The sequence below is a fragment of the Polypterus senegalus genome, chromosome 1 (assembly GCF_016835505.1).
Source record: "Polypterus senegalus isolate Bchr_013 chromosome 1, ASM1683550v1, whole genome shotgun sequence".
NCBI lineage: Eukaryota > Metazoa > Chordata > Cladistia > Polypteriformes > Polypteridae > Polypterus > Polypterus senegalus.
This window is the reverse complement of record NC_053154.1, coordinates 39,855,688-39,870,701: the sequence shown is the minus strand read 5'-3', so window position 1 is coordinate 39,870,701 and position 15,014 is coordinate 39,855,688. Positions and strand designations below refer to the sequence as shown.

Sequence of the window (15,014 nt, the reverse complement as noted above, 5' to 3'; positions counted from 1 at the left end):
AGCCAATTTCGGCGGATTCTTCCTTATGGTGTATGGGGTCAGCTGTACTCACCGTTCCCGCCGTACCGTTCCAGCTGAAGATTCCAGCATCGCGCCGTCTCGTCGCCATCCGTAGCACTTCTATTGACGCGACCGCCTTCCTCTCCAGTACTTGCACTTCTGCCCGGAGGGCACATAGCACCTGTAACAACCGCTGCTCCGCAGGCTGAAGGCAGCCGGCAAAGACAGGAAGTTAGCCGACGGTGAGCTCACCTGTCTGTCAGCAACACACGCCGGCGACTTCCTGTGGGCCTCTTCCTCCGGCCCAATCCGGTCTCTCCCGGGCACGAGACGGACATTCCTTGGTCCCATCTCTATACAGTCATTGGCGGGCACACAAGAAACACCGGCCAATCCCGTGCCTGTCAGCGGGTGGGACTTCCGGTCCGCGACCATCTTTGCTCTCCTCTTCCTGGTGCGGTGGCCTTTTTGGGCTTTCACAAGCGGCAGCGGCTCCCTTTTCGCAGCTCTAATAGCTGCTGCCATGCTGCTGGACCCCGCAAACTGACATGCCCCTGCTACTGACGTGGATCCGGGCAGCCCCGGCTCTGTAAATAAAGAACACACTCGGCCCCACAGGGCCGGTTACCGACAAGCAGGGAACTTACCTCCCGGATCCCATCTGCACGAGGAAATGTCCCCGACATGGCTTCACTGGGCGACACGCCGTTGCAGGCGCCTCCAGTGCCGGCAGGCTCGTCTGAGCCCGCTGCACTCTTGCCCTGGCCGTTGCTTCCCACACCAGGTGAGCACCAGTCCTCCACGATCCGGCAGCGGTCTGCTGGGCGACTCCTCGTCCCGGGGTTGTGGGCACGCTGCAACCGCGGCATGTGTGTGGGCGCACCTGCTGCGCCTGGCCTTCCACAAAATTATTTTGTGACGGGGCCCTCCGCCTTGAACCAGGCGGAAAGTCCCATTTGGGATGCCATTGTGGAAGCTGGCCCAGACACAGACAGGCGGACACGTTCATCTCACCCACAATCACGTTTATTTACAATAAAGTCACAAAAGTGCACCACAAAACCCCCAAAGTCCCCAAAAGTCCTGGCCACACAATGCCTTCTTCTGACCGCCTCCTTCTCTCCCCTTCAGCTCAGTCCACTCCACTCCCGACTCTCACACTGAATGAAGGGAGGCGGCCCCTTTTATTATCACCCGGATGTGCTCCGGCAATCACCCGCCGACACGCCCCTGTGTGGCAGAAGTGCCGGCTGCATCCCCGGAAGCACTCTGGGTGTCCCTGCTCTTCTTACCCCCAGCACTTCCTGGTGTGGCGGAAGTGCTGAGGTCCAGGGCTCCCAAGGCATGGGAACACCCCCTGGCAGCGACCACGGGTCCCTACAGGGTGGAGCTTTAAAGCTCTGTGCCCGCGGCCCCCAAAGCAACCAGGATGGCGGCCCCCACGTGATCCAGGGTGCGTAGACCCTCCTTCGGTCCCTCAAGGCATCCCGGCCGGGTCGTTGTCCCTGGCATCCCTGACAATATATATATATATAAGTAATCAACCACAAACTCACAACTAGTGATAAACTAACCAGACGTATTTGCTTCACCTCAGGTTTGGTGAAATTACGGAAATGTTTGGGAACTTCAATGAACTCCATGAATGCATTGAAGTCAATGGTGAAGGGTAACGTTAACTCATTTTGAGTGGGTTATATGACATAGGTGCAATGGTCTTAAGTGTCCCTGCCAGATAAGGAAAAGTCTGGCAACTATGCTGGAACAATTATTGTGGCTAAAAATGTGACCTGGGGCCTCATGTATAACCCCGTGCGTAGAATTCGCACTATAACATGACGTAAGCACAAAAGACGAAATGTGCTTATGCACAGAAAAGGCAGGAATCTGTGCGTACTCCAACTTCCGCATTCTTCCGCTCCATAAATCCCGATCAGCGTGAAAACTAACGCACGTGCACGGGCCTGCTGTCTTGCCCCGTCTTCTCCCAGAATTACACCTCTTTGAATATGCAAATCAATATAAATAGGCCTTAACCTCAGCGTTCTGTGAAAAGGCAATGGCAAAAGCAAGAGGGAAAATATAAGAATTTCAGCGAATACCAAGTGGAGGCAAAGAAAAAAATACTATTTGTTGGTTTATACAGTGATATAATCAACAAAAGGAAGTTGATCGAGTGACATAGCGTGTTGGAGAAACAAGCCCAACAAGTCGCCGTGAAAAGGCGAGACGTAGCCCACCATCTGAGTGTTATATGGAAGCTTATTAGGGTACAGTGAGAAAAAAAGGCACACAGTGGGGAAAAAGCACGAAATGTTAACTTCAATCTCGAAATATCCACTTTAATCACGTAGTTTATTTTGTCATTAAAGTAGAACATAAACATCATCTTAAATTCATTTAATTTACTAGTTTCTCAAATCCCATCGTAACTAAAGTAGCACGTTAAATGCTTTGTTTTGTATTTGATCTTCAATGTGCTGTATGTGTGTGAATCACTACATGCTTCCGTTCTTTCTCTGACAGGACACAGAATCCATTACATTCGTGATATTACAGCTCTCTGAATAATTAAAATACTGAGATGTATACGTGATATCATTTTCGTGATGATTGGAATGAAAGCACACGTTATTAAGAACACGATGGCGCAGTGATTGTTCATGTCTCATACAAGATGCTGCTGCACTATGTGCGACCTTCGATGAAATAATTTATTGTAGCAGTACTGTCTCTTTCAAACGTACTAACCTTCAATTCTTGTCTTTACTTTTCTTTCCCCAATTACCCAATCGCCACACAATCAGCTCTGTAATAGACGTTAAGCCATCTGTAAGCTTACAACGACGATTCTTCAAAACTTTTAAGGAACATTGAAATATCTTCACAGTACGTGTTTAATTATTCTATCCATCTATCCTTCCAGTGTTGCGCCAGTCTCAGCAAATATACAGCGCGAGGCAGGAACAATACGTGAACATGCAAGCGCTGCGGCACCGTGTCCTCACATGTTTAATTATTAACAATGCAGATTATTTAAATGAAGTTAAAGTTTTATCTGTATAATATAATCAACATATTTTGCTGCATTTCATCTTACAAATGATACCGTCATCATATGTAAATACGCACTTTATAATGTGGCGCAGGTTGTGAGATATTATAACTGTAGTGCAAGTTTACAGTGGGGTAATTGTACTTATAAGTACAAACAGTTCTACAAGGAGCAATTGATTGAGTGCGTTTAAAGTTCTTGGGAAGAAACTGTTTCTGAACCGCGAGGTCCGTACAGGAAAGGCTTTGAAACGTTTTGCCGTGGCTGAGGCAGTGTGGGCTTGATGCTGTATATCGATAATTCTCTTTCTGATCAGCTGCTGCTGTGATTCACACTCAGATACAGTGATATAAATACTCCGAGTGGTGCAGTGAGAGTAATATGGAAAAAGATGATCCGCTGTGGCAACTCCTAACGGGAGGAGCTGAAAGAAGAAGAAGAAGAAGGTGCAGTGAGAGTAACAACGCTAAAGCAGTTCTGGTATTTGGAATACTATGGCTGTTCCCTCGACTATTATATTGTTACAAGTTAATTACAATCAGATGTGTTACACTAATAAACAATATTAGCAGTTAGTTTCAGTGTATTTATAAAGCCGCGTCAGGAAAATAAGGTGTAACCACACAGGAACAGTAGCACTGCTTTGACTCAGTCTGCAAAACCGAGCGGAGAACTTGCGTATAACAGGGTATGAGGTACCGTGGAAAAGTGCGTGGCTTTACGCCAAGTGTAGGTTTTATACATCGCGATTTGAACGTGGAAAAGTTCTTACGCAACATTTCTGTGCATACGCACCGTTCATACAAGAAGCCCCTGATCTGTGAAGCAGCAGCACTAAGCACTGCACCACCATGTCTCCCAGAGAAAACATTAACAGAATTAAATATCATAATAGTCCATTTTTTTGCAGCCAGGAGGTATGAATTCACTGAGGCTTAATTCCCACAGATTTAATAGAATGTACTCGCGTCTCTTGAACCACAAAGTATGGTTTGATTTTTTTTTCCCCTGATGCATTTGCTTGTTCACTGCCGCTGGTACTATATATGTGCAACACTAAGGGTTTACTTACACTGCCAATTTCTTCCATGCCTTAGCACGTTTGTTCTGCAAAAGTCTAGTTCATTTGACTAGTGTGATTGTTCCGTGATGTGTCCTGGCCCGCTTGGAAGTGGTTTGGCCAAGCACAGTTAATTAGGATTTTGGAAAGTGTGATTGCTAAACGTGCCCGAGCATTGAAAACAGACGTGAAGGCAATGATGCGGCAAGTCAGATTCTCATTTCATTCAATACCATTTGAGTTATTTATTCTCACTTTACTGATGAACGTGAATTGTAGTTGGCAAGAAAAATGTCAGATTCCTCCCTTAACATCATGTGTCTCTGTAAAAAATCTTCTTGTACATGCAGCACAGTTAACAGCAAAATGCTGCGCTGCACACTCAATACATCTGTAAGAGGGCAGAGTGTTATCCTGCACTACACAACTCCAAAAACAACCACAAGATAAGTAAAATCATTTTGACATGCATGCTGTCACTCCATGCTTGGACCTTGTTTTGGCTTTAAACGAAGATGCTTGGTGATGAAGAAAATGTGGCTGGCCCAGAACGTTAAGTGCAGTTTGAGTGCAGGCCTACAGAGTTTTGGGGTTTGGCAATCGTGCTTGGGTAAGGCACGGAGCAAACGTGCATAGTATGAGTACGACCTAAAGCACATGCATTCTTTTCTCCTTCCTTTTTGTATCAAATGCAGTGCATTCTGGGTAATATTATTAAAGATGTACACTCAGTATTACAAACGGGTCACATACCAGTTCATATTAAAAGACATTACATTTAAGACATTAATACACCTGCACATTTCTAGATTCTTCTGTGTGCACATTTGGTGTTTACATTTTGATGTTTTCTGCTAAATTTTAGCCCACTACTAGAATTAGTGTTATATACTGGGGGGATTGGGGGCTGCAACAGCTCTGTGGTGTCATGCTGGCCTTGGAAAGCATCAGGGGCCGCTAGGAAAAATGTTTGTCTGGGCCAACCACGCAGTTAATTTCCAGGCAAATATTCTGCAAACACAAATATTTTTGTATTCTGTAAGATAGCTATTCATAAATGACCCCCATGTAGATCTGGCTGGTACTACCCAGAATTCCACATTGACTATTTTAAGAATGCAGTTTTACTGTTCATTTTTAAGATAGATGCTTAAATAAAAATTGTTTGACTCCAGATGGTAGCCTATAAAAACTACAAATCACAAGAGAAACTAGTCATTAGAAGTGGTGACAATTAAAGATGTGCCAGTCCATTATTGAAATCTGGAGTTCATTAATGTGAAAGGCAGAACTGATAGTTACTGTGCATGTACTTTATTTAGAACAAGATTTATTCTTCTCCAAACCCATGTGGCGGTTTATTTTAGGTAAAATAAAAATGATCTACGTGAAAATGAATACAATAAAGTTGCCTGTTAATTAACAAAAGTGTCACATTAATTAACATGATTATCTGAACCCACCGAATTCTGTTCAGGTGAAGGGGAACAAAGACGATTGTGAGATGAGAGAGGTTTGTGGCGCTGTGCTTTTTTAAATTAATAATAATAATAATTCTTTGCATTTATATAGTGCTTTTCTCACTACTCAAAGCGCTCAGCAATTGCAGCTTAAGGGCCTTGCTGATGGGCCCAACTGAGCAGAGTCCCTTTTGGCATTTACGGGATTCGAACCGGCAACCAAATAAATCATTCCGTCTATTGAAACTCCAGGTGGGAGCAGATGAACAACCTGTGCCAAGCGTGATTGGGGTACTTGGCTGATCGCGCATTCACATGCAGACACATCTGGTCAGTCAAGTGCTTCAGTAACATCTCAGAGTTGGTCATTCTGCACCGTTCACCAGGATACAGATAAAAAAAAGAGACAGAATCGGAGAGGGAGACCAAAAAAATGAACAGAGGTTAAGAGAGAAGAGTGAGGCAGGAATGGAAAAGCTCACATTTCACGGATGGAGGCAGGTGGTTAGGAGAGACAGTGCATGGGGCTGAAGAGGGCGCTCCTGTTGAGCGACACCTGGAAAGAGGGATGGCTCATTGAGCGGAGTCTCCCACAGACGCTGAAGGACTGCCAGGCAGGAGATGTGCGTGCGCAATGCCCCATGGACACCGAAGGACTGGTGATGGGGACCTGAGCAAAGTTTAATGAATGACTGCACCTGTTGGCAGGGCATCTCTTCTTGCAGGAAGAGGAGATGCTACATTTTAGAAAGAAGCGTTGGGCTCGTGATTTTAGTAGAGGAGGAGGTGTGCCTTTGGTTTTAACTTCATTTTAAGGATTCTTTAGTGATCATTTACTTGACTTTTTAACCTCCACATTTCACCTTGCTTTTATTGGATTCATGTTTTATTTCTGGATTAGCACTACTGTATACTATTTGTGCACTGTGGGATTTTGAAACCGTGTTTGAATTTTCTGGAATAAAGCACTTAATGCTTTGCACCAGCCCTTGCTGGCTCATTTACCCGGCTCATGCCGATCATGTTGTCAATGGTTTTGGGTGCAACAGCTGCTGAAGGAGGTAGATCCTGGTAGAATCAAGCGTAAGGCAGTCCATGTGAGGATACGTGTGTCTGCCTGTCATTAAAGTGTTTAAACAAAGTTCTGTAGTGAGAACAAAAATTACCTGTCATTTCATAGTTTAGATTTCTGTACAGTAGGGTCACATGTACAGACTACCGTGAAATTCTTACTTCTATATGCTAATCAACACGCTACACCTCACCTCTCTCTGGCACAATGATTAGCGAGTATAACAACCTTACCTGAAAACGCTTGTCTTCCTTACCTAACAAACCTTAGGACGTGTTTGTCATAGCACTGCATATCTAGGGCCACCATTCCGACTTCTTAAAGTAAGGTGCAAAGAACATCAATATCAGAACAATTGTGGCGAGAACAGTCCCTTCTGCCCAACAAGCTCGTCTATCCTAGTCACCTAAATTATCCAAAATAACATCAAGTCGAGAACTGAATGTTCTTTAAGTTGTAATATCGACCTCACTACACTTGGCGATTTATTCCATGTGTCTACGGCCTTTTGCGTGAAGAAAACTTTCTAGCATTTGTGCAAAATCTACACTTAACAAGTTTCCAGCAATGTCTCCATGTTCTTGTTGCCGAATATATTTGAAAGCAACAGCAGACTTTTTTTTTGAGGTGTTAGATGTGCGTATGGATTAATCCAGATGTGCAACCGAGGTGTCATTTTTGCTGATTGTAATCCTAAAGATTTATTGCAGACAAAGGATATACTCACGGCTTTCTCCACTACACTTGAAATGTTCCTGTCCTCAGCCTTATTTGGAGGAACCACAAGACAGAAAAAGGTGCAGTTGCAGGACATTGGCAAACACCAGACTATTTGTGTAGCAAGATTTCCTCTGGGAAAAGTACAGTGGTATGTATGATGGTGCATTTTGGTGCGTCTTCATATGGAAAATATGCAACATTTAAAAAACGCACTGCGCTCCTTTGTGGTGATGTGACTGACAGCCATACAGTAGAAGAGTTTTACTGGTGTGCTACTGATTACCTGAGGATACTACGAATACTGCAGAGTAGTATTCCTTTGTTTCCTTCTCAAAAAACTTTTAAAAACCTCTTTTTACTGAGTTTTGCATTTCACAATTGTAAAATCACACGTGACAATAATTTTGCAAATTGAAACTCCGCTGGTTTGCTCATTACTGATGGTCTGTTGGTTGTAGCTGCCCCATTAATCCAGTGGCCTTGGTTTTCTGCTGCACAGTTTCTAGCTGTCAGCGAGGAGTCTGCAGATTCTCCCCTCTGTGGTTATCCCTGGAGTTGTGCGTTAGGTTGATTGGTGCGCCTGCAATAGCTCAGTCCTTCAGGGGTAGGCCCTGCACCACATGACTGTGAATTAGACAACAAATATGAGGATATTATTTTACACACCTCATGTTATCTGCTGTCCCACATCAGAAGAGTTGACTTCCTTTAAGTTTTGTCAGATAGTCATGGGAGGCGCACTTGATAACATGTCACTCTTGATAAATTAAAGCAGATCGTTTAAAAAAAACAACATGAGCAGAGAAGATCTCAGAGGCTACCATTGTGGAGAAGGAGAGACATCTTGGTATCTCCCTTGTGATTCTGCACTTTGCCTCACAAGTACCTCAGTTAACAGCAGTGCACTGCTAAAGCACTTATACTTGTGTTAAGCCTTGGTTGTAATTTGATATAATGACGCTGGATTAGCCAGAGCCACCGGAAAGTAATTTGGTTTCTGTAGAAAGTTAATAAGCCATAGATGGAAAGGAAGTAGTAAACCATCACCTCACTTTGCACTAATTAACATGAACATGTACTGAATGATACAAACCAGAGGACTTTTGAATGGGGGATTTTCTCCCCCAAATGGACAGCAAATGGCATAAACGGAAAATGTTTAGAACAGCAGAATCGGGTCTTAAACTGTTTGGTCAGCAGAGGTGTGTTAAGCAGTCGTCAGTATGGTTACCAGATTGTCGAGGTAATAATCAAACAAAAACAGCTTGAAAATCACCCGACACCCTGTGTTCTTGAGCACTTAGATGCAGAGACAATACAATACAATTTCTTTTTGTATAGCCCAAAATCACACAAGAAGTGCTGCAATGGGCTTTAACAGGTCCTGCCTCTTGACAGCCCCCCGGCCTTGACTTTGTAAGAAGACACAGAAAACTCCAGCAAATCTCTTCCCTCCTTGCCTCATCTTTTTTCCCTTATCTGCTTTGCTGGCATTCTGTCTCCCTGGCATAAGCCTAACATCTCCATGTTCCTTGTCAGGAAGCAGTTTTCATTTTCACTATGTTGGGAATTTACATCTTAGGTTAGATGAATTCTGTGTTTCTTTATTCTGCTTATTGACTCCAGGGTGAACTGGTCCCTGGTACTCCTCGCATATAAATGGCAGTACTTGTGTGAATTTTTGAGCAACCCACCTACGCTGCCATTACTTCTTTCTGCATACTGGAAATGGCCCAAATACCACCCTTCTAAATAATGTGGGTGAGATGAGGACCTCCAGACCTGTGAGCCCTGCTAATGGTAGGCCTGTGAAGATACTGTACCGTAGTGAATTCTCTCGCTCTCTGTAGATTTGTATTTTTTCTTTAGGAATTGTAAAATGTCTTCTCTGGGTTTGGTGCATTCTACTGGACACAGTGGTTTAACCACCTGGAAAGTGTGTTCAGTCTGTCTGTGTATTTGGATTATTTATTTATTTAATATGTAATTTTCTTCTGATAAAAGTTGTCAGCATGGAAACGGCTGCCATTCAGACCTACTTGTGAATCCAGGCTGGCGTATGTTGTGCACTCCAGTAACTCTGGTGTCCTCCTACAGTCCGAAGACTAACAGGTGGAATGATTGACGCGTTATTATTGAAATTATTATTTTAAATTATTATTCAAATTATGACGGGAATTAGTACAGTGGATCGAGACTGTTATTTTAAAATGAGTTCATCAAGAACACGGGGACACAGTTGGAAACTTGTTAACATACATTAGGAAGTTTCTCTTTACACAAAGACCGATAGACACTTGGAATAAGCTACCAAGTAGTGTGGTGGACAGTAAGACGTTAGGGACTTTCAAAACTCGACTTGATGTTCTCTTGGAGGAAACAAGCGGATAGGACCGGCGAGCTTGTTGGGCTGAATGGGTTCATGTCTGGAGTGTTCAAATGTTCTAAAGACACGCTGAGCACGTACAGTATAATAAGTGTGTGTGTTTAACGGTGCCATGAAACTCACTTTACCATCCAGGACTGTTTTCTTACTAAGTGGGTCCGAATACCTAGGAGGTGTATTGTTAGAATTCTAAGAAAGTGGAAGAATGAGTTTAACAGCAACTTTTATTTGTATTGCACATTTTCATACACAGAATGTAGCTCAAGGTGCTTTGCAAAATTCAAAGAAATAAATTTAAGAAAAGAAAAACAAATGAAAACTAGGTGAATAGAATAATAATGAATAAACAACAAAAAAATCAATCAGTTTGGACTTACATAAAATAGTTTAATAATTAGTAGATTGGAATTGTTTAAGTCTGTAAAGATGAGGCTCATGATAAAATCAGATGGCCGGGAGGACATTTAATAATAATAATAATAATAAAAAAAAAACCCTCCAGCTGAAAAACATTTTGCAGGGGGTCCAAGGTAAAAAGACCAAACAGACCCCACTGAGCATTCCACCTCAGGACGTTGATTTTTGTTTTTTCTAATCATAAATAACACAAGCAAAGTAATAAAAGAACGGTGCAGTAAGAATATAAGACATTAGAATGTTACCAGTAAAGAGAAGGTCCTTCCAGTGAAGCCTGTGTCCAGCTATACAGGGGTGGCTGTACGGCCTCCATCTTCATGGACTGGGAGCCGTGGCACAATGCGCCACCACAGAGAAAAGGAAAAAAGAAAATGGATTTGTCACTGACAAAATGAAACTAAGACAAAATATTGAACTACCAAGTTTAACCTATTAAAGCCTGCATGTATGACAGACTAAGCAAAGGACAAATGAAAAAATGGGTTTTTAGAAGTTTTTTTTTTTTTATATAAAAGATTTCCATATAGCCAGCCTGGCGTGTCCATATTGGCAGAGCTTTCCTTAATCTAGGGGTGTAAGCGCTGAACGCCACCCCACCAGTTCTTTAATGCCTGGCTCTTGGTGTATTGAGCAGACCATTTTTGGAGGATCTCACATTGCAAGTTGGAACACAGAGTGAGAGACTCTCTAAAATATAGACAGGAGCGAGATTGTTAACAGCCGTATATACGACCAGCAGTATTTTAAATTCAGTCCTGAAGGGTATCACCGGCCGGTGTAAGGGGGCTAAAAACAGGTCAGATAGGCTTAGCTTTATTCTTGGTTAAGGTTCTTGTTGCTGCTTTTTGATATAGCGGCATGTGAACGCTGGCCCCGACACAGACAGACGGACAACATATTTTGCACCCACACACTGTTTATTTACAATACTATTTACACAACTATAAAAGTCTCGTGCACTCACGAACACCAGTGCTGCTAGCACTGAATCCCCCAAAGTCCAGGGCCCACAGTTTCTTGTGCCTTCCTGGCCGCCTCCAGTCCTTCCTCAAGCTCAGTCCTTCTGCCTCCCGACTTCCACCCCCGACTGGAGGGAGGCGGCCCCTTTTATGGGAACCCGGACGGGTTCCAGCTGCTTCCCGGCACTTAGCGGTGGCCACACCCCTGTGTGGCGGAAGTGCCGGCTGCGCACTCGGAAGCCGTCCGTGTCTCCCCGGTCGTCTTCCCCCCGGCACTTCCTGGTGTGGCGGAAGTGCCGGGCTCCCGGGATAAACAGGCACTGGGGCGCCGCCTGGCAGTGGCCACGGGTCCCTACAGGGCTGGGCTTCAAAGCCCCCTACCCGAGGCCCCCTGCATAACCAGGACGGACACCCCACTCGGTCTGGAGGAGGCACACGCTCCTCTGGTCCTCAAAGCGTCCGGCCGGGCTCCATCCCCGGCCAAAGAGCACACGGGGTAAACTGGCATCGGGGCGCCGCCTGGCGGTGGCCACGGGCTCCTACAGGGTAGGGCTTTTATGCCCTCGACCCGTGGCTCCCAACAGAACCAGGACGGACGCCCCCTCACGGTCTGGAGGAGGCACAAGACCTCCTCACGTCCTCCTGGGCGCCCGGCCGGGGACCACAGGCATTTAATTTATGCCTTTTTAGGTAATGCTGAAAGAAGTGTATTATAGTAATCTAGCCAGCTAAAAACAAAACATGAATTCCCTTTTCAGCATCCTGACATGTCAGTAGAAATCACGTAAATGAAAGAAAGTAGTCCTTGAATTAAGATTAATATGCGATGTGAAATGTCATTCTAAAAAATGAAACCACTGAGGTGTTTTACTTCAGTAGAAAGTGAACATGATTATTTCTAAAGCCCTATTTTTCTTGTTGCTGCCAATAATTAAAATGTTTTCCTTATTTAACTTAAGGAAATTGAATCTCAGCCATTTGGTGATGTTAGTAAGACACCGAATAAGAGGGCTAAGAGCATCTCTGTTATCTGGTGCTCTAGACAAATAAAGCTGTGTGTCATCAGCGTAACTGTGCTAATTCACCATATGCTTTGGAATGATGTGACCTAAAGGGAGCACATAAAGTGGAAATATCAGTGGGCCCCCCTGTAATACACAATATTCAGTTTTGTGAAGTAATGATATAGAGGATCCATAACTTAATATATTTTCTACCAAAAATATATGATTTAAACCAGAACATTGTCTGTTGAATCGTTCATTTGACGACATTGTCAGAAAGGCCAACCCGCACGCCAAGGCGATTCATGAGAATGCATCGCAGTGATCTGTGGCGTCAAAAGCTGCACTCACATCTAAGAGGACAAGAACAGGGATGAGGTTGGCGTACGGATAACAATTTTAATTAAGGCACCTTCAGTGCTACGATTGGTTCTCAAACCTGGCTGAAACTTATTTTGGTTTAAGTAGTCACTTGCCTTTCTATAATTTTGCTGAAAAAAGACAGGTTGGAGATTGGTCTGAAATTGTTCATATCAGAGCAGTGTAAGATGTTCTTGTTAAGCAAAGGTTTAACTAACGCAGCCTTTAAAGATACCAGTATGGAAGGAGCAGTTAATGGTATCCAGGACCCTGGCATTTAAGACCTCTGAGACTTCTTTAAAGAGTCTTGACGGATAAGCACACAGGTGGAGGACTTGAGCTAAGTAACTGTTTTCTGCAATTCAGACGCATTTATTAAAGCAAAGATATTTAACTGATTGCAGTAAAAAGGCAGTGATTCCGCAAGGCTTAATTCAGCTGTTTTTGTTTTTTATGTTTTCTGCAGAATCATCACAATTGTCATTTGACGTCTTTAGTATGTTCTGTTGTGGGAAACAGGGTTTAACAGATGCTCGATAGTAGGAAATAATACTCTTGAATTACGTGAATTTTCTTTTACGAATCTAGAGAAATAAGATTGTCTCCCATGCTGCACCACTAAGTTGTATTGGGCCATATGGTCTTTCAGAATTTCATAGTGTAGTTAATTTACTCTTCCTCTATGTTCTCTCAGCCTTATCGCTTTGCATCTTAAACCAGCAAACTATTGGAGTTTTCAAGGGTAAAACCACAGTGGATGATTTCACGACATATTTTCCTGGGGCTACTTTGTCAGCTGCCACTCCCAGTTTACAGTTCAAATTTTCCACCTTAATATTTACATCAGTGGCTGCCTCTAATTTGGTGCTACTCTCAGGATGGCTGCTGAAGTTACTAGCGGAGTATGAAGCAGCTGTTGGAGTTAAAAAAAAAAAAAATAGCGATACATTCAGAAATATGCAGAAATGATCTCCAGTGTGACATTGTACTTGCTACGATCTCTCAGCCTTGCAGAGTCACTCTATACAACATTCGCACAATCAGAGTATGTAGCACAACTACTGGTCCAGGCTTTGGTTTGTCAAGTCTGGACTACTGTGACTCTCTGCTGCTCTCCTGTGCCACCAAGTCACTGCAGATGATTCAAAATGTAGCAGAACTTCTGGTGTTCAACCAGCCGAGGTGGGCACATGTCACTTGCCAGGTCGCGGCACACATTACATTCAAATCCTAGATGTTAGCCTATAGAGGAGGATATATGGAGACACTTGTGAGGTTCTATAATTCTTCCTAGCCACTTAGGCCTGTTGATGAACAACTTAGGCCTGTTGATGAACAGCATCTGATGATGCCACCTCTGCTCCTACCTCGCTGAACAATCAGCCCATCTCCGTTCAGACTGCTGACTCCATCACTGTTGAATACTCTCATGTTTGGTCAATTCCTGTCTAACTAATATTAGTTTTTAGGTCTTTGTAGCCTAGGAATTGTAACTAGCCGCTTTTGTTCTGAGCTCTTCATTTGTGGTGTTCACTTCTGTAACCGTGTCCTGTAACATTTGCTTCCAAACAGTCCCCAGTTTACTCGATTGTGTTGACGTCTTTTGTAAGTTGCTTTGGATTAAAGTGTCCACTAAGGAAATAAATGTACATTTATTTTGTGATCTTTGCAGTATCCTTGTTCATATCAGTCACGTCCATTATGCTCAGGTTAAAACCATTCAAACTGGGTCTCTTTCTTTTTCTGTAGGAATTCTGTTGCCCACTGTGCGGATTTTCCAGCCCTAGCTCTGAGCAGGTCCAGGAACATTTGGCCTCCCAGCATGCTGTGCAGGGTCTGTGGCGATGCCCTCTTTGCCAGGTTGACATGAATGAACAAAAGGGACTAATTGAGCACTTACAGAACCAGCACAGCGTCATACAGTCATGTCTTGCTCGGCTAGTTCAGGCGGTAAGTGGCGACAAGTTTACTTTTTTTTTTTCTGAGAAATTTTACGGAAACTTCCTTTGCCTTAATGTTCATTTTTGATATATTTATTGTAAAATTGTGCTCTTTTCTCAAAATAAACTGCATCAAGAAACAGGCTAGGCATTGTAACCTTAAGGTGTAGGTTGGTGAACGCACAATGTGAGAAGTTCAATTTCCATCACTGACATGTTATGTAAAATACGGAAGCACACACAATGTGTTACGGTTAAAAGTGTCCCTTACATAAATTCTTGTCAATATGTTTCACATGGCTCTTCCAAAGTTTTCTGTCGCACATTTGATATTCATTAGACATGAAGACTCTAGGTTCGAATAAATAGCACACTCGAGGTGAAACGGTGAGCTAGCAGTTCATTTTTAACCCTTAGAAACCATTTAGGATCAAATGTATTAATGAATGCTCAGCTCAACTTATGCCATGTAGCTTCCTCTCATATGGCCATGAACTGGCAGAGTTACCACCTACATTACTTTTCCAGTGCTGCAAGGCATAAGTATATAAGACATGGAAGATGTACTTACACAGGTAAAG

At 43.5% G+C, this 15,014-nt stretch overlaps 1 protein-coding gene across 1 annotated transcript in view; it reads left to right on the top strand.

Annotated features, from left to right (window-relative positions):
- The window catches only part of zfhx2 (zinc finger homeobox 2), a 191,532-nt gene that overhangs the window by 102,490 nt on the left and 74,028 nt on the right, over positions 1–15,014 (top strand). Inside the window, exon 5 of the mRNA XM_039747403.1 lies at positions 14,243–14,443. Coding sequence (XP_039603337.1) covers positions 14,243–14,443 — 201 coding nt within the window. The remainder of the gene's footprint in view (positions 1–14,242; positions 14,444–15,014) is intronic.